We start from the raw sequence: 27,364 nt of genomic DNA, 5'->3' as shown, positions 1-27,364 counted from the left end.
CTTTCTGGTTCTATCTTTCCTCGAAGAGCCAAGCTGACAGCTGCCATCTGAGACTGATCAGCACAGTGCTGCTTGGTGTTTCCAGCAGTCAGGTTGATTGAAATAAACCTCAGCATGCCATCTTAGTGTCCCTCAGAGCCTCTGCCTTACTTGAGGTAAATACCCATGCCCTTGTGTGCCTGCAGGCCATGAGCGTCTGGACTCAGTGTCATCACCTCCCTCATCTGCTACTTGTGTCCTCACTGCTGGCCTCCATGTTATGTGTACCCCATCTTTGATCTTTGCCCTTAGCCCTGTTGTCTGCTAGGATGCTGTTTTTGGAGACAAGATCTTGCTCTGTAATTCAGGCTGGCCTTAAACTCACTATGTAGCCCAAGCTGGCCTTGAACTTGTGATGATCCTTCGACCTCACATCCTGAGTGCTGGGCTTACCAGAAGCGTACAGCTCCCACTCTGTCTCTTGCTCATTAATCTCATCCTGGTCCCCCGTTTACATGTCTAGTGTGCCTTGGCCTTCTTGGCAATGTGTGTACCCAGTACCTGTTGCTGTGACTGGCTAATCAGCCTCCTGTCAGTGGGCACACTGGGGTAGCTCTTCTCTTTGCCGTTTGTAGACAGTGGTACAGAAGTGTTCTGGTACATGCATTGTCTTGAGTCCCTGGGATTATACTTGTAAGACTGGCTTCAAGTGGACTTGCTGGGTCAAATAGGTGTGTGCTGTATTTTGAGATAGAGATGAAGCTGCCCTCCGTAGAGGTTGTTGATCACATGTTCCTTGGTAGTATTAAATATGTAGTCATCTTTGCTGGTCCTATAATGGTATTTTCAGTGGCTTAGCATCATAACATTAAGAATAGCTTTGTCTTTCATTTTATATGTTTAAAATTTTTTTTGTTTGTTTGTTTTATTTTGTTTTTTGGTACCGGGGATCGAACTTGGGTCCTTGTTCTTGCGCAGCAGGCAGCAAAACCACTGAGCTAAATCCCCGGCCCTAAAATTTGTATTTTTATTTTCTGACGAACTGTATGGTTATGTCCTTTGGAACATTTCTCTGTTAAATCAGTGGTGATTTTCGAATTGATGTGCATGCAAGATACTTATTTTATTGTCTCAAATTTTTAGTACCATTACTGCATCTCATACTATAGAACTTTGTGTGGCTTCTGTCTGTACATCCCAAAATTTGTTGCCTAGAATCGAGAGTGCCTGCTGCTGGTTGGCCTGCCCAGCAGGATGCCATGGTGATGGGTTGTCTACCCCACCTCCCAAGGTTGCTGCTTCACCTCTTGTGGTGTAGGCTCTGCCTGTCTAGGTCACAGCATTTCTTTCTTCTGTCAATTTTGATTCTTGAGGTCCAGTTTAACACATACAAGTTTTTTGGTCTTGTTTTGGTTTTTTTCCCTGGGATCAAACTCAGGAGCTTGCACTCGAGAGGCAGGCGCAGCACCACTGAGCTAAATCTCCAGTCCTACACAGAAGTATTTTTGAACTTGTGTTTTACTCCTACTGTGGCAAACAGAACTCTTACAGCCACTGGGTGGTGTAATAAAGCCCTCACACACAGTAGGTCCTTAAAATTTATTGCATGGGTGGGTATGTTTTCACTTGGTGCACATACTTACCATGTTTATGTGCTGGGTGTGAGGACAGGTGTGTCAGTGAACAAGACAGACACAGGCAGCGGAGCTGTGCTGGGGCTGCCACGCTGCACCACTGACATGACATGCCTCTCGTTCTTACATCCAGGACTAGCTTGTTTCTTTTTTGTTTTTTTGAAGTCCCGTGCATTAAACCCAGGGCCTTACATGTGCAAGCACTATAACATTGAGCTGCATCGCCAGCCCTACCTTTTTCAAGCACCTGCGGCTCTAATGTCAAAATTTAAAATTCTGAATATTTTTTTGGTACCAGGGATTGAACTCGGGTCCTTGCACTTGGGAGGCATGCAACAGAACTACTGAAGTAAATCCTTGACCCTAAAATTCAAAATTTTTGTGTCCCTCTTTCAGGATGCTGAGGAGTGTGACAGGGCAGGGAGCGTGGCCACCTGCCAAGCAGTCATGCGTGCCGTGATTGGCATCGGGATTGAAGAAGAAGACCGGAAGCACACCTGGATGGAAGATGCTGACAGTGTGAGTTTTATTTATCTTTTCTTTTTGAGACAGGGTCTCTCTGTGTAGCTCAGGTTGACCTTGAATTTGCAGGAATCCTCCTGCCTTAGCCTCCCAAAATGCTGGGATTACAGGCAGATGCCACCACACCCAGTTTGACTGTATGAATCCCCCCCCCCCCCGCTTGATATGGAGGCTGTACAAGGAATAGCAGGTCCCTTAGATGGGTAGACCGTTCTAAAAATCTTTCTGTTTTTTTCTGATGGTCCTGGTGATTCAACTTGGCCTTCACATTGAACTACATCCCCAGCTTTTAAAAAAAAATTTATTTTATAAGACAGGGTCTCACTAAGGAGTTACAAGGTATGAATGAATGTTTAAATTTATTATTTTTTAATCAATATCCACCCCACCCCTTTTGTTTCAGGCAGGGTTTCGCTGTGTATGTGGTTCAGGCTGGCCTTGAACTTACTACATTGCCCAGACTGGCTTCAGACTCATGGCAATCCTGCTACCTCAGCCTCTTGAGTGCTGGGCTCGCAGGTGTGTGCCACCACACCTGGCAGAATGTTTAAATTTTTAAAATTATTACAATAAAGTACACATTTCCATAATCCCCATCAAAATACAACCCCTCTTGCTTCAAACACACTTATCCCATCATTCTTGCAACCCCCAGTACCAGGGATTGAACTCAGAACCTTGCACTTTCGAGGCAGGCGCTGTGCCACTGAGCTAAATCCCTGGCCCTTTTTGTTTGTTTATTTGTTTGTTTGTTTTAACGGTAGCAAAGCTTATTTGAAAAATTAAAAGTGAAGAGTGAGGAAGCTACTGGCTCTGCAGAGTGATCTTTGGCCAAGTAAAAGAGGGAAAAAGCAAGATAAAAGTTGGAGGATGCAGGGTGGGCTCTTGAGGAAAAACGATGATAGCCTCTTGCCACCTTCTGAGGCAGCTGTGGAGTTGTCCTCTTTCCCGAGTGTCTTTAGTTGTGGTATTGTGGCTGCCTTGATGTTCTGAATCAATTCAAAACATTTGCCTTACATGGTCATTTGACTTTGGGAAAGAGCCAGAAGTTACACCGTGCCAGATCTGGTAAGATGGATGCGGATACACTGTAATGTTTTTACAAGCCTGCCTATCTGTTGGATGATACTTGGCAGCAGTATTCTCTGTATTTCTGATCACACCTTGTAAAGACACTCAAAGAACTGCTATAAAATGATGGGACAAGTGTGTTCCAAGTGAGGGATGTGGGTTTGAGGGTGGTTAATGGCGGTGTGTCTTTCACTACAATAAACTTTTTTTTTTTTTGCTGTACTGGGGATCAAACTTAGGACCTTGCACTTTCGAGGCAGGAGCGGTGCCACTGAGCTAAATCCCTGGCCCTGGAATACTTTTTAAAATGTATACATTCACTGTATGTTTTGATCATCCCTTGTAAATATCCAATCTGGGATTGAGTTTGTGATCCTCCTGCCTTAACCTTCTAGAGTGCTGGGATTAATTATAGGCATATGCCACCTGATTTAAAAACATTTTTGATACTTTATTTTCTTTTGTCGTACTCAGAATTGAAGCCAGGGCCTTCAAGTTGAGCCCTATCCCCCAAGTCCTGCTTTAGTTTTTATTTTGAGACAGGGTCTTGCTAAGTTGCCTGTGCTGGGCTTGAATTTTTGATCTACCTATGGCAGCTTCCCAGAGTGCTAGGATTACAGATCTGCATCCCTAATACCTGGCTTGATACACTTATTTTAAATGTAGTTATAGGGGCTGGGGATGTCAGTGGCGTCATACCTGCCGGGCAAGTACGATGTCCTGAGTTTGATCCCTAGTACCAGAAAAAGGAAACAAAATGTAGTTATAGTTGTAAGGGAAATAGTTCTCTGTGAGTCTGGGTTTAAGTGAAGAGCTGGTATTTTAAATGCTTACTAAATGGACAAGAAGCCCAGGCATGTTACACAAGGTCACAAAGCAGGTGGACCATCATAGCTGGACAACTTCCTTAGCTGTTTATCTTGATGACATAAATTGTCCCCCCTTCCCTGGTTCTGCTACAAATTTCATTTCAGAAAACATTTTGTATGTGATGCTTTTGCCTCCTTTAAGATTTCCTCAGAATAAATTTCCCAGAGAAAGATTATAGGGCCAAATTGTTAAACATGTTAATTATTTCAGACATATAAGGATGTTGGAAAACTGTAAAGAATTCTTACATGCTTTTCAGTTTTGGTCTACCACATTTACTCGTCTGACTGTGTTTGCCTTACATTCTCTTCACACACGTGCATGCATAGAGCTTGTGTTCTTCTTGTACTATCAGAGAGTTTGCTGCAGTTGTGCTGCCCTTTACCTCTAGACACTGTGTTGTGTTTCTTCCAAAGACGGCATTCTCAGCCTATAATCCCAGCACTCTGGTAGGCTGAGGCAGGACTGCAAGTTCAGTTCCAGCCTGGGCAACTTAGACTCTAAAAAAAAACATAAAGAGCTGGGGATGTCATTCAGCAAGAAGGTCCTGGGTTCAGTCTCAAAACAACAAAAACAGGCATTCTTTTATACAGGCACAGCACATGGCTGTCAAGGTCGAGGATAGGACATTAATGTTAGTGTAGGACTACTGTGTAATTTGCAGACCTTATTCAGATCTTTTAGCAAAAAGAAAAAAACCAGCTGTGCTCTGTTTAGAAGAGGCCCTGCTTACAAGCTTAGGTCAGTCTGCAGCCTTTGGTCTGTTTTCATGGGGGTTTTTTTGTTTTGTTTTCTTTTTCTTTTTTTCCCTTTTTTTGGTAATTGGTACATGTTAGATATACATAATGATAACATTCATCACAGGGAGTTCATCATTTATTTTGGTACCAGGGATCGAATTTGGGACCTTCCACTTGGGAGGCAGGCGGTGGCACCACTGAGCTAAATCCTCAACCCTCATAAGGAATTTCTTGCTTCTTTTTTTCCCATTCCCCTCCCTTCAACCCCATTTCCCATCCTTATTTACAAAAGCTTGTTCCCATGTTCTTTTTTCTCATCTTTTGTTTCTTTTCCCTCCTTCCCTCCCCTCCCTTATTTGCTTCTCATTTGAACAGTCTTCCCATTTCCCAATACCTGTTACAAATTTTGGTCCTTATTTACACTTTAGGTTTCTCACACCAGAGAAACAAGTCAGTATTTAAACTTGTGTCTGATTTATTTCACTTAATAATATGGTCTTAAGGTACATTCCTTTAGCTAGAAATGTCTCAAGCCGATCCTTCTTTATGGCAGAGTGGTACTCCATTGTATGAAAAAACCACATCTGTATTCATTCATCAGTTGACGGGGCTTTAGGCTGTTTCCACTATTTAGTCATTACAAACTGTGCCACTGTGAACATAAGTGAGCATATATCGCTGTGGTATGATGCTTTTAATTATTTTGGGAAGATACCAAGAAGGGGAGTAGCTGGGTCAAATGGAACCTCTAGTTTTAGTTTTTTGAGGAATCTCCACACTGATTTCCATAGTGGTTGCACCAGTCTGCATTCCCACCAACTGTGGAGAAGGGTTCGTTTTTTTCCCCACAGCCCCACCAGGATTTGTTATTGGTTGATTTTTTTTTTCTTTTGGTACCAGGGATTGAACTCGGGACCTTGTGCTTGCGAGGCAGGTTGGTTGATTTTTTTTTTTTTTTTTTTTTTTTGGTACCGGGGATTGAACTTGGGTCCTTGTGCTTGCGCAGCAGGCGGTGAAACCGCTGAGCTAAATCCCTGGCCCAATAAAGTACTTATGGTTTTTTTTCTGGTACCAGGAACCAAACTCAGGTCCTTATGCTTTCGAGGCAGGCGCCAGAACCACTAAGCTAAATCCCCGGCTCTGGTTGGTTGATTTTTTGATAACAGCCATTCTTTCTAGAGTGAAATGGAATCTCAGCATTGTTTGAATTTGCATGTCTCAAATGACCAGTGATGTTGGACATTTTTTCATATATTTATTTGCTGTTTGTACTTCTTCATCTGAGAAGTCTATTCACTTCAGATATCCAATCCATTTTTGGATTGTGTCTTTAAATTTGGGGGGGGTCATGCTTTTTTGAGTTCTATATATATTCTAGACATTAATCCTTTGAGGAACAGCTGGAAAAAATTTTTCCCACACTGTGGGTTGTCTCTTCATTCTGTTGGTAAATTCTTTTGGTGTACAGCCTCTCCTCTGGCCATACCAGGGATCAAACTCAGAACCTTGCACTTACCAGGCAGGTGCGGTGCCACTGAGCTACATCCTTGGCCCTCAAAATCTTAATAAGATGTGATCCTAGTTATTGATTCTTTGTGATATTTCCTGTGTGATCGGAGTTTTGTTCATAAAGTCTTTGCCTACACTAATGTCTTCAAGAGTTCTACCTATTCTCTCTTCCAGCAGATTCAGTGTTTCTGTTTCAATATTTAGATCTTTGATCTATTTCAATTTTAGTTTAGTGCTTCGTAAAAGATATGGGTCTAGTTTTAATCTTTAGCATGTGGAAAGCCAGTTTTTCCAGTACCATTTATTAAAGAGGCTGTCTTTCAGTGAACTTGTTTGGCTCCTTTTTCAAAGATAAAGTGGCTGATCATGTTTGGAGTTGTTTGTGCATCTTCTAATCTGTTTCATTGATCCTCATGTCTTTTTTTTTTTTTTGCCAGTACCATGCTGTTTTTATCACTGTATTTGTAGTATAATTTCAACTGAGGGATTGTGATGTCCCCTGCCTTGCCTTTATTGCCCAGAATTGCTTTTGCTATTCTGGGTCTCTTCTGATTCCAAATGAATTTTAGGATCGTTTTCTCTAATGCTATTTGGTATTTCTCTAATGGTTTTTTTTTTTTTTTTTTTTTTTTTTGGTACTGGGGATCGAACTCCGGTCCTTGCACTTGCAAGGCAGGCGACGAAACCACTGAGCTAAATCCCCGGCCTTCTAATGGTGTTTTGATTGGTATTGCATTAAATCTGTATAACAACTTTGGAAGTATGGCCATTTTTGCTATAATAGTTCTTCCTACCCAAGACCAAGGGATATCTTTCCATTTTCTAATATCCTCTTTGACCACCTTTTTCAGAGTACTGTAGTTTTCCATGTCAAGGTGTTTTACTTCCTTCATTAGATTGATTCCTAGGTATTTGATTTTTTGCAATGTTATTGTGAAAGGTCTTGTTTTTCTAATTTCTCTCTCAGTGAGTTTGTTATTTGTATACAGGAATGCTATTGATTTTTGAGTGTTGACCTTGTATCCCAGCTATGCTAGTGAATTTGGTTATAAAATCTAGAAGTCTTTTGGTGGAGTTTTTGGGGTCTTCTGTGTAGAGTATCATGTCATCCAAAAATAATGATAATTTAACTTCTTTTCCTATCCTTATTTCTTTTATTAATTTCTCTTGTCTAATTGCTCTGGGTAATGTTTCCAGAACTATATTGAATAAGAGTGGTGATAGGGCCGGGATTTAGCTCAGTGGTTTTGCTACCTGCTGCACAAGCGCAGGGACCCAAGTTCAATCCCTGGTATCAAAAAAAAAAAAAGTGACAGTGGGCATCCTTGACTTGTTCCTGATTTTGAAATGAAAGCTTTCAGTTTTTGTCCATTTAATATGATGTTGGTGTTGGTTTGTCATAAATAGCTTTTTTTTTGTACCAGGGATTGAACTCAAGACCTTGCGCTTGCAAGGCAGGTGCGGTGCTGCTGAGCTAAATCCTCGGCCCTAGATAGCTTTTATCAGATTGAGGTAAAGACCATCTATTCCAATTTTCTGTAGTTTTTTTTTTTTTTTTTTTTTTTAAATCATGAATGGATGTTGGACTTTGTCACATGCTTTTTCTGCATCTATTGAGATGATCATATGGTTTTTTTCCTTGGCTCTGTTAATATAGTGTATTACATTTATTGATTTGCATATGTTGAACCATCCCTGCATCCCTGGGATGAATCCTACTTGGTCGTGATGTATAACCCTCTGGATGATTTTCTGCATTGTTTGCCAATATCTTATTGAGGGTTTTTGTGTCTCTGTTCATTAGGGAGATTGGCCTGCAGTTCTCTTTTCTGGTTGGATCCTTCTCTCATTTTGGCATCAGGGTGATGCTTGCTTCCAGGAATGAATTGGGAGTGTTGCTTCCCTTTCAATTTCATAAAGAGTGCGAAGTGGCGCCAGTAGGTCTTCCCTAAATGTCTTGTAGAATCCAGCAGTGAATCCCTGAGGGCCTGGGCTTTTCTATGTTGGTAGGTTTTTAATTACATCTTCAATTTCCTTGACTTATACTGGTTTATTTAAAATTTTTATATCTTATTCATTCGGTTTTGGTAATTCATATGTGTTTAGGGATCTGTCCATTTCTTCTGTGTTTTCTACCTTATTAGGATACAGGTTCTCCAGGTAGGTATTGATGATCTTCCAGAATTCTGCAGGATCTGTTGTGATTTTTACCTTTTTCATTTCTAATTGCATGGATTTGAGTCTTTTCTTTCCTTTTCTTTTTTTGGTAACAGGAATCGAATTTGGGACCTTGCACTTGCAAGGCAGGCAGCGGAACCACTGAGCCAAATCACCAGCCCTGAGTCTTTTATTTTTTTTGATAAGGTTGGGTAATGGTTTGTCAACTTTATTTAATTTTACAAAGAACCAACTCTTCAATCCATCGATTCTTTGTATTGTTTTCTTAGTCTCCATTGCATTAATTTCTTTTTTTTTTTTTTTTGATACTGGGGATCGAACTCGGGTGCTTGCGCTTGTGCAGCGGGTAATGAAACCACTAAGCTAAATCCTTGGCCCCATTACATTAATTTCTACTCTGATCATTATAATTTCTTCCCTCATACAAGCTTTGATTTATTCTTCCTTTTATAGAAGCTTGAGGTTCATTAGCTTGCTTGTTTTTCCGATATGAGAATTCACTACTGTAAATTTCAGTTGTAGGACTGCTTTTATTTTGTCCTATAAGTTCTGGTATGTTGTACTGGCATTATCATTTAGTTGTAGAAACTGTCTAATTTCTTCTTTTGGTTGTTTTTTTGGTACCGGGGATTGAACTCAGGACCTTGCACTTGCGAAGTAGGCGCCTGAACCACTGAGCTAAATCCCCGGCCCTCTAATTTCTTCTTTAACTTCATCTGTGACCCATTGGTTGTTCAGGAAGATGTTATTTTATTTCCATGTGTTTATGAAGTTTTTGCGGTTTCTTTTGGCGTTGATTTCCAGTGTCATTGCACTATAGTCTGATAGTATGCATGGGATAATTTCAATTCCTTTGCATTTACTTAAGTATGTTCTACGAGCTAGTATGTGGTCTATTTTGAAGAATGTCCCATGTGCAGGTGAGAAGTGTAGGGAACAGGAAAAGGGGATGATACTAGAACCTCTGCAGTGAGTCTTAGTCTCTTGCGAGCCACGACAGCACAAGGCAAATTGACTTATTATACACGAAAGGTAGAAAAAATGAGACTTTGAGAAGAAGCTGAGCTTTGGACCTGATCAGTGCTGCTCTGGGTGGCAACGATGAAAGACCCGGACCTTTATTCAGTACATTGGGAGAAACAAAGTGTAACAAATGATGGGGGTGCGGGTTGGGGGGGTGGAGAAATCCAAGAACAATGAGGAACTGAGTAAATAAAGATTTTGTTCCTCCCAGGATGTCTTCAGCTGTTGTAATCTTGTCCTGGAGCATCATAGCATCACCCGTCCACTGAGGTCTTAGCTGTGACCGGAGGCCAAAATGGAGTTTTGTCTTGAAATCCAGGAGAACTAGGTCTAATCAAATGATTTTTCCCCAAAATGATGTAGACTTGCTCCCAACAGAGAAGGATATATATTTTGATGTTGTGGGGTGGAACACTGTACACATCTCTTAAGTCCATTTGTTCAGAGGTTTGGTTCAGTTCTGATATTTCTTTGTTGATTTTTTTGTCTAGTTCATCTATTTGTAACAGTGGGGCATTGAGGTCTCCCATTACAATTGTATTGGTTCTTATTTACCTTTTCATGTCCATTAATATTTGTTTTATATAGTTGAGTGTGCCAGTATTTGGTGCATATATGTTTATGATTGTTATCTCTTCCTCTTGGATTGTTCCTTTGACGAGTATGTAGTGACTGTCTTTGTCTCTCTTAATCAGTCTTGGCTTGAAATTCACTTTGTCTGTGTCTTAGTTACTTTTCTCTTGTTTCTGAGACAAGATACTCGACATCCAAAGTTAAAGGTGAAGGGATTTATTTGGCTTTACAGTTCGGAGAGGTTTCAGTCCATAGTTGGCTGGCTCCAAGACAGGGATAGCAGACAGACATCGCAGGGCTGGGGATTTAGCTTAGTGGTTCTGCCTCTTGCCTCACAAGCACAAAGTCCCAAGTTTGATCCCCAGTACCAAAAAAAAGGGGGAAAAAACCCAGGAATCACAGAGGAAAAACAATATGGCCCATACACAAGATAGCAAAGGCAACAGAGGAGTTTAACAGGATCTTTCTCCCCCTTTTATCTTATTTAGACTGCGGGGATTAGGATGGTACCAAACTAATCCCTCACATGTAATGGTTCAGTAATCACAGGCCCTTAACCCTAGCATCACACATTCCAGATTCAACTACCTTTGAAAAAGAAAGACTTCCCTTATCCATGAGGCTTTAGGGGAACATCTAAACACAAACCATAACAGTCTCCAAATAGAAGAGCTACCCCTGCTTTTTTCTGGGTTCCTGTCACATGGAGTATATTGTTTTCCATCTTTGGACTTTCAGTGAGTATAAATTTCTTTTTTTTTTTGGTACCAGGGATCGAACTTGGGACCTTGTGCTTAGGAGGCAGGTGGTGGAACCAGTGAGCTAAATTCCCCGGCCCATAAATTCCATTTTGAATTAAATGTGTTTCTTTCTTTTTTTTTTTTTTTTTTAGGAAAAATGTGTTTCTTATATGCAGCACATGGTTGGATCTTGCTTCTTGGTCCATTCTGCCAGTCTCTTTCATTTGATTGGTGAATTGAGACCATTTACATTGATGATATGTATTGACTTATCCTTGTTGTGTTATTTTCCTACTGTTGGTTCCCCTTTTTTTCCCCCTCTGTTTAATGACTTGCCTTGCCTGTTGTATTCATTCTTTTGGGGTTCATGGATTTGTAGTCCTTGTTATCTTTCTAAAATGTCCTTCAGGACATTTTGGAGTGCTGCTTTGGTGGTCATGAATTTCTCAGGTGTTCTCTGTAATAGAAATATCTTATTTCTCCATCAGTTTTAAAAGATAGTTTTGCAGGGTCCATCAATCTGGGTTGGAGGTTGTTTGCTTTTAGTTCTTGCAATACTCCAAGCTCTCCTTGACTTGAGGGCTTGTGTTGTGAAGTCTGCTTTGATTCTGATGGGCTGTCCTTTATAGATGCTTTTTTTTTTTTTGGTACCAGGGATTGAACTCAGGACCCTGCACTTGCAAGGCAGGCAGCAGAACTACTGAGCTAAATCCCTGGCCCCCTAGCAGCTTTTAATATTCTGTTCTTGTATTGAATTTCTTTCTTGATTTGTTTTATGCAGGACCGGGAATCGAACTCAGGACCTTGCACTTGTGAGGCAGGTGTGCTGCCACTAAGCTAAATCCTCAGCCCTCTTGTATTGAATTTGTGGAATCTTAATTATTATATGCCTTGGAGTAGATTTTTTTTTTTTTTTTTTTTGGTACTGGGGATCAAACTTGAGACCTTGTGTTTCCAAGGCAGGTGGCGGCACCACTGAGCTAAATCCCTGGCCCAATTTTCTTTTTCTTTTTTTTTTATCATGGCTAGTTGGAGTTCTATATACCTCACTTATCTGTGTGTCAAATTCCTTTTCCATGCTTGGGAAGTTTTCTGCCATTACTTCTGTGAACAGGTTTTTTATGTCGTTTCTAGTATTTTCTACTTTTTCATTGACTCCTTCATCAATCTGATGTTATTCTTCTTTGCATCGTCTAGTAGCTGTTGGATTGATTTTTTGTGTGTGTGGTCTGCTATATTTAAGAAATCTTTCTTTTCATGATCACTAGCTGCAATCCTGTCTTCTATATCTGATACTGTGTCCTCACATTAGCTCATTCTGCTGTGTATACTTTCAATGGAATTTTTAATCTCCTAGATATCTGTTTTAATCTGTTTCATGCATTCCATTTCTTTGCTATGTTGGGCGTTCATGGTTTCCAATATTTTCCTAAGCTCCTCTATTTTTTTTTTTTTAATCTGTATCTGCCCTAGTGTCACTGACCAAGTCTTTCATTATGGTCACTATCTCTATAGTTATCTGAGAGATTATTTCTGAATTGATTTTTTCTAGAGCCTCATTCATCTACTTTGTTACTTCTGCTGTTCCCACTTCAGAGAGTCCAAGTGGGTGATTTTCAAATTGTTCTACCCTTTGGGTTTGCCTTTGGTGAGCTAGAAGTCTGGGGTTGAATATTATTTAAGTGTCTTCTTGTTTTCTTTTTTGTTTGTTTTTTTCTTTCTAAGTTTACTTTCTGGGTTGATGTAAGTTGCTTATGGCAGGTCACTTTATTGCTAGTATTTAGAGCCTTTAGGAAATGACTACTTCTCAGAGATGTCTTTCAGGTGTGGCTGGCTTTTGAGTTTTAAGTCTGTTGCAAGACCCTACTTCTTCAATTTATTGGAGATGAGAAATTGTTGCCCATTTGGTCCAGCCCCTGGTTCTTTGGTATTGGCTATAGTGTTTTTTTTATGTCACCTTGGCTAAAGTAGTATAATTAGCAATAACAATAGCATCAAACACAGCCTAGAAAATGACAGACTGTGGTACCTATTAATTTGCCACCTTTAGCCATATGAACTGTATTTGTGGTTACATAACAAAAAAAATTATAAAACAGGGGCCAGGAATTTACCTCAGTGGTTTCACTACCTGCTGCACAAGTGCAAGGACCCAAGTTCCATCCCCGGTACCAAAAAAAAAAAAAATTATAAAACGAACCAAAAACTGTATACAGTAAATATGCCCTCAATATGCCAATTTTACCCTCAGGGGAGAAAATTTTAAAGGGGTGAGGGAGAACAAATAGAGAAATAGAAGAAGAGAAAGAGATTAGAAGCAAGGCTAGAGAACAAAGGAAGCCTACACAAACTTCAGGAAACTGGTGAAGTGGACAGGAGGGAAAGAGAGAAGGAAGAAATAAAAATAAGAACAAGAAAACTAGAAACAGTGTTAATGCTCATAAAAGCAAGAACAATAAAAAAGAAAACAAAAATCAAGAAAAGAGAAAAAAGGAAGAAAGTTTTAAAAAGTCCACTTCAGGGCCTGTCTCTTTTGTCACTGGTAGACAGAGTGGGCAGACAGAGCCCAAATCTGTGTTGATTAATCCCAGAAAGCCAGCCATAGATTTATGGCAGTGTAGTGGATAATCCCAGCAACCCTGCACCTTCAGTTCCCCTGAAGTTTAGGCTGGTTTCTGACTGTGAGGCTGGAACCCGATCGTTCAACCTGCAATCCTCCATGTTCCTCCCACTGGCTTGAACTCAGCTCCTTGACCCCCTGCCAACTTGAACTGGGTTCCGCCTCACCCTGATACTGGGAGCCACTAGTTGGAGCCAACCTGCAGTTGCTCTGAGTTCCAAGCTCAATTGTCCTCTGTCCAAGATGGTGACTGACAAATCACCCTCTCCTAGGGGAAGTCTGAACTCAGATTTTAACTCGCAAGCCACTACGGTCCTTTGTGTCCGCTGCTCCATTGCACTGGTGGGTTTCTCCATGGAAGCCTCTGGGGTCACCAGTAGTCACTGTGAGTCAACAGGTTGGAGTCTCCCCTCCCACACAGTAAATCAGGGCTCAGGGAAAAAGCACCGCTTGCCACCTCCTTCTTTTATGTTAAGGTCTCTCTTTGCTGTCCCCGCGGGCTTCAGTTTTTGCTTCAGATCCTTGCTGGGTCCTGGGGACCTACTTCACTCCTCCTCTTTTTCACGTTGCTATATTCCAGCGCCTGGACACCAGATCTCAGAGGCTGTTTCTCTGCAGTTCACTCCACTATCTTCTAGTATCCATCTTTGTGGTGTTTGTTTTGTTCTGTTTTTTGTGGTCTTGGAGATAGAACCCAGGGCCTTGTGCATGTTAGCACTGAGCCACATTTATAGCCCTATCTTTGTAAAGTTTTATGAATCTGAATTAGATTGAACCCGGGACCTTTACACTGGGCTACATCTCCATCCCTTTTTATTTTTTATTTTGACACAGGGTCTCACTGAGTTGTCCAGGCTTGCCTTGAAGTTATTATCTTCCTGCCTCGGCCTCCTAGAATGCTGAGATGTAGGCGTGCATCACCATTCCTGGCCAGGCCAGTAGTTTCATAGAGCCCTCTTTGACTTGGGTCTCTGTGATACTTGCTCATGGCTGTCTGAGGGTGTGTGTCTTTGGCAGGGACGTTGGGTCTTCCTGTGTGTCATATGGAGGTACATACACTTGTTTACTTTGCCTGGCAGGTCCAAGTGACAGCTGCCAGGATTTTCCTACTGTTTTTTCCTTTGTGGTTAGTAGCATTTTGTGAGCAGGCAATTTGCTTGTTCTTGCCAAACTTTGGCTTACTAGTGTGAGAATATGTTAATGGGTTTTGGGGAGGGTTTTTTTGGCACCAGTGATTGAACTCGGGTCCTTGTGCTTGCGAGGCAGGCAGCGGAACCACTGAGCTAAATCCCCGGCATGTTAATGGTATTTTTTTTCCCAGAATCAGTTATTACTTTGGTGTTTCCCAAACATTGATTTCCTAAATACTACTTGTTTTGCATTTTGTTAGCTCAAATTGTAAGTAGTGGAGAGCTTTCCTTTCCCCTTTGATGGTGTGTGCTCCCTCCTTTACATCTGGGTAGACTAAAGGTACCTGCTTAGGTAAAGATACCTGAGATCATCACTTATAGCTGGTGTATCTGTGTGAAGCCTTTGAGGTTGGCATTTTGAGTCTTGACCTTGTATACACTGGATGTGTATTTTGTTTCTTGAGTGAGTGGTACTGGTCCTCTCCACTCCCCTATATGAGGGATTGAACCTGGGCCTTGTACATGCTAAGCATTCTACCATTGAGCTACATCCCTGCCCTAATTCTTTAAATTATATTTTGAGAGAGTCTTACTAAGCTGCCTGGGCTGGCCTCACATTTGAGATCACCATTCGCTGATGTCCCTGTCCTGGGTTATACTTCTAATTAAATCAACTCCCATTGTGCATTTCCTAGCAGGTACCATCACTGAGAACCGAAATAGGCTGAGGAGGACATCAGTCCAACTGCTCCGCACTGGCCCACCCCTCATGTCTATTTTTCTGCTCTAGTGTGTAGCCCACAATGCCCTGGAGTGTGCACGAGCTATCTATGCCTATGCCCTGCAAGTGTTCCCCAGCAAGAAGAGTGTGTGGCTACGAGCTGCGTACTTTGAAAAAAATCACGGCACCAGGTATGTGTGGGACCCAGCTGCTCCGTGTGCTTATTAAATGCCTGCTCGCATTTGGATGGTGCTAGATCTTAAACCTTGCATTGCTGCAGTTGAGCACTTCCATCTGACGTCTGCCCCTCTGGGATGATGGGACAGCTTGTGATTAGGGCAGAAGTTTTTATGACACTTCTTGGGACTTTGCAGCTGGATTGGTCTTTGTAGCCCTTGTGCAATAGGATTATCACTCTTTTATAGTTGAGAAATAGGTATCAAGACGATCTGTTCTGACCAAGTGCCCTGTGGCTCCAGGAGTGGTGGGGTGCAGGCTTGAGGCTGGAGCCAACATGGTGGTGGGCTTCAGCCATGGGTGGGTTAGCATCTGGAACCATGCAAGCTTGTTTTTTATTTAAGCTGTGCTGCTTTTGGTTTGGGCTGGTTTTATGCACAGAGGAGGTCCATTACAGTCTTCTTTAATTGTATTCTTTAATTGAAAAAACCTTTTCAGGTCTTCCTTTCTGGTTGTAAATGCTTATTAAATTAGGCCTTGCAATTTCTTGTTTTAAATGGGTAGTTCTCTAGGGGATTGGGTTCGTGTCTCTGGACACCCTCCATCCAGCCCCTCCTGGGTCCCCAGCTGCTCTCTGTGCTTGGTAGGGATAGGCCTCACTGTTTTTCTCTGAGCCTGCAGCTGAGAACACTGAGCCCTTGTTTTGTTTTGTTTCTTTTGTTTTCTCCTTTTCTTTTGTTTTCTTTCTTGGCTTTGTTTAATGTCAGTTTCTTTAAAACCTCTTTCTACGTGTGCTACTGAAGTTCAGTCCCTCCCCGCCCTGCCACCTGGTTTGGTGTTTCAGAGTTAACAGAAACTTAGGGGAAATGGAGACATTTTAAAACTATCCTGACAGCTCATTCTTCAGTGAGTCACCTGGGATATTGGAAATGCCAAGCAGGGCAGGAACATCTGCCAGATGTGCATTGAGACCTTGTAGCTCCAGGGCTCAGCATGCACTGCTGTCCACTGAGTGGCTCAGTGATCAGTTCCCTCCTACCACCCTACCCACTCAGAACAGTGAAGGGATGAGGGCCTGGGACTTGGGGAGCATGGTGTTGCTCTGTGGGGCCTTTCTCTGTGTGGTGTGGTTTTTGTTTTGGTTTGGTTTTTATTTTGAGACAAGGTCTCTATGTAGTTCGGGCTGGACTTGAACTCACTGTGTAACCCAGACTGGCCTCAAACTCATGGCTCTTCTCCCGCCTGAGCCTCCCAAGTGCTAGGATTACGGGTGTGTGCTATCATGCCTGGCTATGGTGTGGTGTTTTGGTTTTTTTTCTTTTCTGTACTGGGGATGGAACTCAGGACCTTGTGCTTGTGAGGCAGGCACTGCCCCCCTGAGCTAAATCCCCAGCCCTTGGTGGTGTGGTTTTATATGCTAACTTTGCCTTGCTGCTGTGCACAATAAGGCTTAAGGGGATCAGCAGCAAGGATGACATGATCAAGACGCAGTAGGCCACACTGAGTCCAGAGTTCACACCTGATACTGACCTAAAACTACTTTTTTCTAATAAGACTTCTTGTTTTTGGCTGTCAGGGACCCGTATCTTTATCTGTGGATCCAGGGTGTCCTCTGTGATTGGAGATGAAAAAGCCTTCCCTGTCACCCGACCTGATGTTATCTCTGCCCCCAGGACACACACTGTAAAAGACTGCTATCTAAACAATGTGCTGCTTTGTGGAACCCTCTTCAGTAATTGATTTTAGATCCTTTATAGAGAGGAAAGATTTCCCCACACTCTCCCCATTGTAAAACCTGGTAAATCATTTATGGTGCCGAACTTTGGAGTGCTAACTGTCTTTCTCGTATCCCTGCATGCTTGTGCCTCTGTGCTCTGGTTTATGGCCTAGCTCTGCTGACTGTGGCCTCTGTCCTGCAGGGAGTCTCTGGAAGCACTTCTGCAGAGGGCTGTGGCCCACTGCCCCAAGGCAGAGGTGCTGTGGCTCATGGGTGCCAAATCCAAGTGGCTGGCAGGGGATGTGCCGGCAGCAAGGAGCATCTTGGCCTTGGCCTTCCAGGTGGGTGAGGAGGTTGCTCATGTTGGGAAGCACCTGTGCACGAGACCCTGATGCTGGTGTGACCAATACCTGGCCTGAGAGCTTCTTGTATGTATATCCCTTAGGATATCCTGTGATCTGGGTGCATTGAACTCTGCAGGCTGCTGGGGCTGTGAGGGCCCTCAGATCAGGAAGAACAGCCCCACTGGACATGTGTACCTTTTGGTCCCTCTCAGCGAGACCCCAGGCAAGATGTTCTGGAGCACAGAACACAGTCACCTGAGGGTCAGGCCGGCCTCAAACTCACAGTGATCCTCAGCCTCTCAAGTGTTTAGCTTTAAAAAAAAAATTTGTCACAATTCCCTATTAGATAGTTTCCCAGCATACTTTGTGTGTATGTATGTGGTTCTGGGGATTGAATTTAGGGCCCCTAAGTTATATCTCCAGCCTTTTTCGAATTTTTTATCTTTTTTTTTTTTCACACACTTAACATTTACAACTTTAATCAACCGAAAGAAAATGTCCCAAATGTACAAGTGAAAAAAATCCAAATTGTTGACACGGGCTTAACTAATACCAGCTACTTTTATGTACAGCTGTATAAGTTCAAAAAATCTATCCTATATGTATGTACAAAAGTTGTTTATACATAGTTCTGTACATAAGGGTCTATACATTTCCTCAGAACCCTTAGGTGCCACCTCTTGGGGTGAAGACACCAACACTTCATTCATATATCTTACAAAAAAGAAAAGACTTTCCAGGACTGACAAAACGCTGCATCCTGCACTCAGACCATGTAGGCTCCACTCCATTGGTTAAGATCTTTCTGTCATAACACAGACCATGCCAGGTGCATGTGTCCCATTAAGAGCTTTACCCAGAATGCTCCAAAGTAAAAGCCAGTAAACCAACCCAAGATGAGGCAGCAAAGTCCTGACCAGGGTGCCACCATAGGTCCAGGCATGGATGAGCCTGCCGCCTGCCCTGCTCACTGTCGGTATTCCATCGAATTTTTTATCTTGAGACAGTCGAAGCTGTCCTCACTGGCTTTAAACTTTCGACCCTCCTATCTCAGCCTCCCATAGTGCTGGGATTACAGCTGTACACCACCACACCCAGCTCCAGCATACTTTTTTTTTGGGGGGGGGTACCAGAGATCGAACTCGGGTCCTTGCGCTTGCAGGGCAGGTGGCGAAACCACTGAGCTAAATCCCCGGCCCACCAGCATACTTTTTAATGAACCACAGAGTACAGTATAAATGTCAGGCTGCTCTTACAACCCAGGCTAACATTGTAAAGCTTGTCCTTCATGGAGTAAATACCATGAGAGAGACTGACCAGAGCGGCACCTCCTAGCTGCCTGCTGGAGAGAATACAGGAGCAGAGTATAGTGCTGTGCAAAGCAGTGTCCCCCTTCACTGCTGGTGCTTGCTGCCTGTTGCCTCATGCTCTTATGTGATAAAACCCCTGTGGTGCCTTTTCTTGCCTGTCACTAGGGCTGCTTCTCAGATGTGTGACATGGCCATCTTATATATGACTGATGAGGCTCTGCCTGACTACCAGCTCTCAGGAGGCTCTGCGGGCCCCACTGGCATGTGCACTGGATGCTGGATTGCACGTGGCTTGGTCCTGGTCTTTGAGCTTCATCAGGGTCATCCAAGGCATCTATCTCCCTGCCCACAGGGGCACTTTAGGGTGGCTGGCTGAGGGAAGGAGTGAGGTTAGCTGTGGCAGGTCCATGTGTGTAGTTCACAAGTGACCCACCCACGGGCTTTGGGAGGCTGTGCTGTGTTTCAGTGGGTCCTGGATGTGCTGTGGAGCCCTCACCTCTGTACCACAGTGAGAAGACTGGCAGGAGTCTGCTCTATCATCTAGCCTGGGAAGGGCTTGGGACTACACTAGTCCCAAAGAAGAGTGAGGTCCGGCTCAGTTCCCAGGCCACCTGCTTTTGATTAAGTGTGAGCTAGTGTTGGTCACTATTGTTCTGATCCCTTCCTGACACTGCTGTGCTTTGCGCTCTAGGCCAACCCCAACAGTGAGGAGATCTGGTTGGCAGCTGTGAAGCTGGAGTCAGAGAACAATGAGTACGAGCGGGCCCGAAGGCTGCTGGCCAAGGCACGGAGCAGTGCGCCCACAGCTCGAGTGAGTAACGGCAGGTGGGCGGGTTGGGGGCACACCTGGAGCACCTCATGTGCACACACAGACCCAGGGAAGGGTAAAATGGGGAAGAGAGCACAGGCCACGCTCCAGTCTTATTACTGGGCTACAACACGTATCTGTTTCTTAATCCCCATCTTTGTGTACATGAGACAGTTTACAAGGCACATATGATTCAGCAAGACAGATGTGTGGAAGATGAGTTAGCACAGGAAGCATGGTCACATAGGTGCTTCTCATCTGGACAGGTGCCAGGTGCTGTGGGGTAGCTCTCTGTGTCTGCTTGGCAGGTGTTTATGAAGTCTGTGAAGCTGGAGTGGGTGCTGGGGAACATTGCAGCTGCCCAGGAGCTGTGTGAGGAGGCACTGAAGCACTATGAGGACTTCCCCAAGCTGTGGATGATGAAAGGGCAAATTGAGGAGCAGGGGGAGCTGATGGAGAATGCTCGAGAAGCCTACAACCAGGGGGTGAGTCTGCCAGGATCCTGGTGCACAGCCAACCTGCCTCATGGAGCCAGACATCTTGGCAGTGGTCATTGCCTCTTGGGTCTAAGGAGAATTAAGAGAGCAGGGACTCGCTCAGGTCCCAGCTGATAGAACTGTGGGCTCTGGACTGAATACTGGTTCCTTCCCTGGATCCTTCCCTGGATCCTGTGCTTTTTCCCTCTACCAGCACATGCCTGTGCTCTGGTTGGGACGTGTGGGATGTGACATGCCAGAAGTTACAGTGGGTGTATACATGGCACAACTGCACACATAGAATCCACACACATGTACACAGCACAGCCACATGTATAATTCCATACACACCCATATGTGTGTGTGTAAGACACAACCAAATCTGAAAACCCCATGTGCAGAGCATGAATTGCACATCTCTGTGGTCTCAAGGTCTGAGGCGAGTTCAGGTGGAGCCAGCCACGCATGTGTTGCAGTCCTTTGTGGACAGCACCTGAGCTCCTCTTGGCTTGTTAACTGCAGCTGAAGAAGTGCCCCCACTCCACACCCCTGTGGCTCTTGCTTTCCCGGCTAGAGGAGAAGATTGGGCAGCTGACCCGAGCACGGGCCATTTTGGAGAAGTCTCGTCTGAAGAACCCAAAGAACCCTGGCCTGTGGTGAGTCTTGCGCTGTTTGTTGGCCCATCTTCCCTTTACTCACTCTGCAAGAATCGCTTGTAGTGTTTCAGCTCAGGCTCCCATGGTGGGAGCACTGTGAGGAGTCATGGTTTCTCCCTTGGGGAGCTGGGCCTGGGCCGGGCTGGACAGGCCCGTAGCTGGTTTGATGCTGACAGCACTTAGGAAGTGGGGAGTTAATGATGGGCTGAGGGAGGGTGAGGCTGAGACCACACTCCACAGAAGGGGTGGCAGGGGCCAGGACTTGGGAGCTGAGCAGGAGTTTGTCAGCGGAGGCATGATGTTCTGTCTGGAGAGGTGCAGAGTCCCGGTCAGGGTGGCAGGCTGGGGTATAAAAGGACACTGCCAAGGAGGCATGGCACTCTCCCCTGGGACAGTGTGTGCTTGTCCTGGTGTCTTCACTTGCGTCTCGAGTGAGTGGCTTCCCAGGGCTTGGCTGGGCCAGCTCCTTGGGCCTAATAGGCTGTGGCGGGGCACCAGCCTTACCCCCTCTGGTGGGCAAGTTCCACCCTGCAGAAAACCAAATTCCAGTTGCTGCGGTTGCTGCCAGGAGCTTTCTGACGAGGCCTTTGGAAGTGTGCCTCCGAGTGGTACCTGACAGCCTCATCTCACCAGGTTGGAGTCTGTGAGGCTGGAGTACCGTGCAGGGCTGAAGAACATTGCCAATACGCTCATGGCCAAGGCATTGCAGGAATGCCCCAACTCTGGTAAGGGCTCCCAGAACACTGACCCGGAGGGACATTTTCCGAGGGAGCAGGATTTGGCTTCTAACGGACTGTTAGGGTGTGTGTGTGCACCACTCGTTTCAGCTGAATTTCCTTATTCTTGGTCATTAAGACAGTTGGACTGAATTCCCAGTCTCAACTGAGAGTTGGAGTTCATATTCTGACGTGCTGCCATTTCTTTTTCTTGCAGCATTTAATTTTATTATTTTATCCCAGGTATCTAAGGAATGTATATGCAACATAAAGAAATTGGGAGTTAAAAAGAGAAATAGAAATCGCCTTTCGCCTACTCTTACTGTTTGTAATGTTACAACCTATATTATTGTACACAGTTAAAATCATAGTGTATATTTGATGTGTCCCCCCCCGCCCACCTTATACCAGGGATTGAACCTGGGGCCTTGGAGCTACATTCCTAGCCCATTGTTTTGAGATAGGGTCTCACTAAGCTGCCCAAGCCAAGCTGGGCTTGAATCCTCCTGCCTCAGCATGCTAGGATTATAGGCATGTACCACCATGCCTAGCTTGGTATTTTACCTTTTTGTTTTTGTTTTTGTGGTGCTGAGAATTGATTGTAGGACCTTGTGTGTCCTAGGCAAGTGCAGTCACTGAGCTACACCCCAGCTCTGTTTACCTTTTTAAAAAGCTGAACATTTAGTGAGGACTTTTGATTCTTATTAAATATTCAGGAATGTAGATTTCTCGTGGCTTTATATATGCATCAGCAACATGCCCTCCATAGTTGTTGGCTGTTTATTAGACTTTTAAGCCACCCCCATTTTTTTCCAGTACTGGGGATCGAACTCAGGACCTTGTGCTTGCTAGGCAGGCACGGTGCCACCAAGCCACCTCCCCGGCCCTCGTTCTCCATTTCCCCCCTTTTTTGTTATCTCCAATTTTAGTCTGATACTACTCTGAGATCACCATTTTTTAGGTGAATCTTTACTAGTATTTCTGCTCTATTACATTAAATTCTTAGTGCAGTTTCTGCGTCAGTGGGAATGAGACCTTGAGGGTTGTTGTTAACGCTTCTGTCACCCCAAAACATTGTCTGGCCTGTACGCAGACTAGGTGAGCGACTGGTGGGTGGGAACTTGGGGCCTTTGGGCTGGCCCTAAGCAGGATCCCTTCAGGGCAGCCTGTGTAGGGAGGGCATGTTTCTGAATCCGGAGATGAAGTTGAGGACCAGGTCTTTGTTTCTGAACTGCAGGTATCCTGTGGTCTGAAGCTGTCTTCCTTGAGGCCCGGCCGCAGAGAAAGACCAAGAGCGTGGATGCCCTGAAGAAGTGTGAGCATGACCCTCACGTGCTGTTGGCTGTGGCCAAGTGAGTGGGAGTGCTCTTGGGGTCGCTGACCCTTAGACCTAACGGACCTTTTGCTGTCTGCCTTTCCCTGCCAGTGCTGAGTGTGCCTGGGAGCAGGCTGGGCACCCTGTCCTTGGCTCCTGGAGGGCCTTGTTTCAGTCTTCTTGGTGATAACGGTCCCATGATGTGCGCTACCTTCATTGTTGGGTGTTTGTGTATATCACTCCATCTTGGGCCTCTTGGACCCTTCTTAGTCCTAGGTCCCCCCTTCCCGCCTTTTTCCCCTTTCAATACTAGGGATTGAACTGAGGGCCTTCAGACTGACCTACATCCTCACCCCTTTTTAAAATGTTAAATTTTTTGCCATGGGGTCTTGCTAAGTTGCCTTTGCTGGTCTTGAACTTGTGACCCTCCTGCCTCGGTGACCCAGAGTGCTGGGATTACAGGCCTGTGCCGCCATGCCCAGCAGGTCCCAGGTTTCTGGTGGGAGCTGTTCTGACTCTGCCAAGTTTCAGTTTACATTGCATATGGCCTGGGCTACATGGCAAACAGATTTGCCGGTTCTGGGCAGAATTGAAGTAATAAGCAAACCCCGTTTGGTACAAGGGGCTTCAGCCAAGAAATTTGTTTTTATTGCATTAGGGAAAGAAGTCAGATTCACCTCTGGGGTCCTGGGAACACCTCTGAGGCTAATCCTCATGAGTGGGATAGAGATGGCTCCCTAGCGTCCATCTCTCCAACACTTGGTTTCCAAGAGAAGAGGTCACCAAGTGACTTCAAAGCGCATGGCCGGTGCTGACACACTGGTGCCGGTCAGGCTCTCTGGGAGGCAGTTCTGGAGCCATGACGGTTGCTGGGAAGAGGGCACAAGGCTGTGGCTGCTACATGGTAGAGCATCTTAGCCCCGCCGGATCTGCTCCCTTCTAGAAGGAGGAAGCCGCCCGAGGCCTTGTGCCTGAGTACGTCGGGGGAGCCAGCAGTGAGCGTGCAGAAGGATGTGAAGGGGATCATCAGAGGGGGCCAGGTGGTCCGGGTCAGGACTCCCGAAGCTGCTACTCAGGGTGGCAGTTGCCCTGGGGATGTGGTTCTTCCCATCTCATCCCCCATCCCTCCACCCACCCCACACACCCCACACCCCCAGCTCAGGGTGCAAAGGCAGAGCCTTCCTAGGGCTGTTCTTAGCTGTTCTCTGAGTGGCGCTGGGTCTCCAGGGGTCTGGCACCCTGTGCACTTCTCCAGTGCCCATCGCCCCTCCAGACAAGGGAGGCTTCTTGGAATCCACCTTGTGTCGACCCTGCTTCCTTCCTTCGGTCCTTGTGCTTCCTTATCCCAGAGTGACTTATGTGTGGCCCTCAGATAGGGCAGCCATAAAACATTATAAAAGGCTTTGCTAAAGTAAATAAGTCACTCCCTGCTGTTCCCAAGCCACTGTCCATGTGTCTGCTGCCTGAACTTGTGCTCTTTAAATCACAGTTTATCTAACACCAAGTAATTAAGAGTGCTACAAGGCTTAAAAAACAATCAGGTTATCACAATGTGAAATTATTCTGTTTGGTACCTGAGACCAGCACAGACAGCTGCCTGGAGTAGAAGGCTTACCTGTGCCATCAGGTTCTTCAGTGCCTCTGGCTATCAGAGAGTCTGAGTTGCAGGAGGGTGGAAGCAGCCGAGCCCTAGGCTGCCAGAGAGCCCATCGCATACACAGTGTACCCTGCTGCCCTGCCTTAAGCAGCAGGGGTGAAGGGCACCCACCAAGGCTCTAATTTGGCTGCTGATAGCTCACACTCTTGGCTTCCAGCCTGGTTTTTGGATGTCTGTGTATCTGAGAGGCACACTAGGCATGTATGCTATGGTCTGAGTACTGTGGGACTGCAGCCTCTGGCAGGATCAGATCTCCAGTGCTGACCAAAAGCCTGATTTCTTAGTGTTTGCTTGGTTTGCTGCAGGGACCTGGCTGGATAGAGCAGAATGGTCCAGCAGGCGTCTTACTGAGGAGTAGGCTGAACATCACAGTGCTAATCAGAGCCTTAATTAATGATTGTTCAGGTTTGGTTTCATCTTGTATTTGACCTGGGAAAATAGTTTGAAGGAGTTGAAGATCTTGATCTGTATGTGATGCTTAAATACTGGTGATTAGAACTGAAAGGATGGCTGTGGTTGATAGTCAGTGAATTCCAGGCAGCCCCGGAGCCTTGCTCAGACTTCCTCATGGTGCATGCCAGGGCTTGCTGGGGCTGTCCAGGTGTGGGGTATAGCTGATGACCCATACACGTGGCCAGGGGCCTCCCCAGTCTCTCCCACAGCCCTGTAGGTACCCTTGTGCACCTTTTACTCTGAGACATGCTACCCCTCTCCTGCAACAGGCTGTTCTGGAGTGAGCGGAAGATCACCAAGGCCCGGGAGTGGTTCCACCGCACAGTGAAGATTGATTCAGACCTGGGGGATGCCTGGGCTTTCTTCTACAAGTTTGAGCTGCAGCACGGCACCGAGGTGAGCCAGCTCCCAGTGCCTTCCTGTCAGTGTCCTGGCCTCTGGGACTGTAGGGGAGCTTCCCCAGCCTTGGGCAGCCAAGACCACCACCCCTGCTTCAGTGCTGGTCTGGAAGATAGGGGTAGGAGGCACAGCGAATCTGTCTCTACAGCTTTTTTCTGGTTATAATTGAAATTTAATTGCTTCGCCCATTGTAAGTGACCCCTTTTCCCTTGAGCCACATTACCAGCCCTTTTCATTTTTACTTTTGAGACAATCTCGCTGAGTTGTGCAGGCAGGATTCAAACTTGTGATCCTCCTGCCCCAGCCTTCCTTGGTGCTGGAATTCTAGGCATGGGCCACCAAACCCAGGTGTCACCATGGCCCTCTATTTTTTTATTTTTTTAATTTTTATTTTTATTTGAGACAGGTCTTGCTAAATTAATTACCCAGGCTGGCCTCCTGTCTCAGCCTCCTGTGTAGCTGGGAGTACAGGCTTGTGCAGCTGCACACAATATGCCTGTTAGCTTATTTTAATGGATTGTTTTATGGCTGGGGCCTGTCTTAGAAATGGGAGTGGGGCCCGGGGATTTAGCTCAGTGGTTTCACCACTTGCTGTGCAAGCGCAAGGACCCGAGTTTGATCCCCGGTACCCCCAAAAAAGAAAAGAAATGGGAGTGGAGTTGCCTCTGTTCTCCCAGGCCTACTCTGGGTGTGGTGTTCCAGGAGAACCTGCTGAGCTTTGTCAGACTCACGCTCACAGGTAGGAGTGACCAAAGACTTCTAGGATCTTCCCTGAGGTAGCAGTCAGGCCACATTGAATTTGATGAGTGCTTTATTCTGAGGCAGACTTGGGGCCCTTGCAGGCCATAGAGTCAGGGTGCTGACAGTGCTGTGCACAGGCACACGGACGGGGCATTGCTTCCCAGAAGGGGTTGCCTTGATAACTCTCTACCCAGTGCCTGCCCACCCTGTCAGCTGGACTGGGTACTGCTCTTGGGGCTGGGTCCTGGGAACAGGCAGGTGTGAGGGAGGCGAGGTCAGGAACAGCCCAGGAGGAATCCCATCTGAAGGGCTCTTTGGTCCCTCCCCCAGGAGCAGCAGGAGGAGGTGAGGAAACGCTGTGAGAATGCAGAGCCCCGGCATGGGGAGCTGTGGTGCACCGTGTCCAAGGACATCACCAACTGGCAGAGGAAGATTGGGGAGATCCTGGTGCTGGTGGCTGCTCACATCAAGAACACATTCTGAGGGGGGTGGGGCGGGCGCATGGACAAGTATGCGAAGGGTCTCAGATGTCTTCATTCATTAAAGACTTTATGTAGCGTATCGGGGCTGGGGCCTTGCTAGTTTCTCTGGGCTCTTCCCATTCCATCATGCATGTGAGTGGGTGGACACAACACCTCTGCTTTGGCTGCGAGGAAGTGCGGTTTGGGTGATGGGGCTTGCTGAGATTTGCTGAAGAAGGTGGGAGCAAGGCTCTGAAGACAGCAGGATGGGGATGGCGTCTCACAGGTCTGACAGCAGGTCAGAGGCACGAAGGACCAAGCTGTGAGTGGATGAAGCGCTTGACAGGGTCACACCCCCAGGGTAAGGGGCTGTTAGGCCTTGTGTCTAGATGTCCTCCCAAATCCATATGTAGGCATAAGTGGGGCTTTTCAGAGGTAGCTGGATCTAGAGTGCATGATGCTTGGATCAAGGGTGTATGATGACTGAATTAGTCTACTGATTGGTTTGGCACAGTTCTGGGTCTGGATGCTACCTGCCCTAAGGGCCTGTAGCATGAATTAGAATAAAAAGGACAGGGCTGGGGATTTAGCTCAGTGGTTCTGCCTACTGTCTGGGTTGAAAGCACAAGGTCCAGAGTTCAATCCCCGGTACCAAAAAAAAAAAAAGAATATAAGGGACAGCCAGGTGTGGTGGCGCATGCCTGTAATCCAGCACTCGGGAGGCTGATGCAAGAGGATCACCAAGAGTTTGAGGTCAGCCTGAACTGCTAGGGGAGACTCTGCCGCAAAAAAAAAAAAAAAAAAAAATATATATATATATATGG

General features: G+C 45.5%; 1 protein-coding gene across 1 annotated transcript in view; it reads left to right on the top strand.

Annotated features, from left to right (window-relative positions):
• The window catches only part of Prpf6 (pre-mRNA processing factor 6), a 58,092-nt gene extending 31,447 nt beyond the window's left edge, over positions 1-26,645 (top strand). Inside the window, exons 13-22 of the mRNA XM_004841124.4 lie at positions 2,010-2,132; positions 15,380-15,501; positions 17,407-17,545; positions 19,550-19,669; positions 19,975-20,151; positions 20,665-20,798; positions 21,432-21,523; positions 22,752-22,866; positions 25,209-25,335; positions 26,410-26,645. Of these exons, the coding sequence (XP_004841181.2) occupies positions 2,010-2,132; positions 15,380-15,501; positions 17,407-17,545; positions 19,550-19,669; positions 19,975-20,151; positions 20,665-20,798; positions 21,432-21,523; positions 22,752-22,866; positions 25,209-25,335; positions 26,410-26,562 (1,302 nt within the window). The 3' untranslated portion in view covers positions 26,563-26,645. The remainder of the gene's footprint in view (positions 1-2,009; positions 2,133-15,379; positions 15,502-17,406; positions 17,546-19,549; positions 19,670-19,974; positions 20,152-20,664; positions 20,799-21,431; positions 21,524-22,751; positions 22,867-25,208; positions 25,336-26,409) is intronic.
• The last annotated feature ends 719 nt before the right edge of the window (positions 26,646-27,364 follow it).

This window comes from Heterocephalus glaber, unplaced genomic scaffold (genome assembly GCF_053883595.1).
Source record: "Heterocephalus glaber isolate CG9 unplaced genomic scaffold, H.glaber_assembly_v1.0 deba00001673, whole genome shotgun sequence".
Lineage (NCBI taxonomy): Eukaryota > Metazoa > Chordata > Mammalia > Rodentia > Bathyergidae > Heterocephalus > Heterocephalus glaber.
The sequence above is the reverse complement of the archived record's forward strand: the minus strand, read 5'-3'. Positions and strand labels throughout refer to the sequence as shown.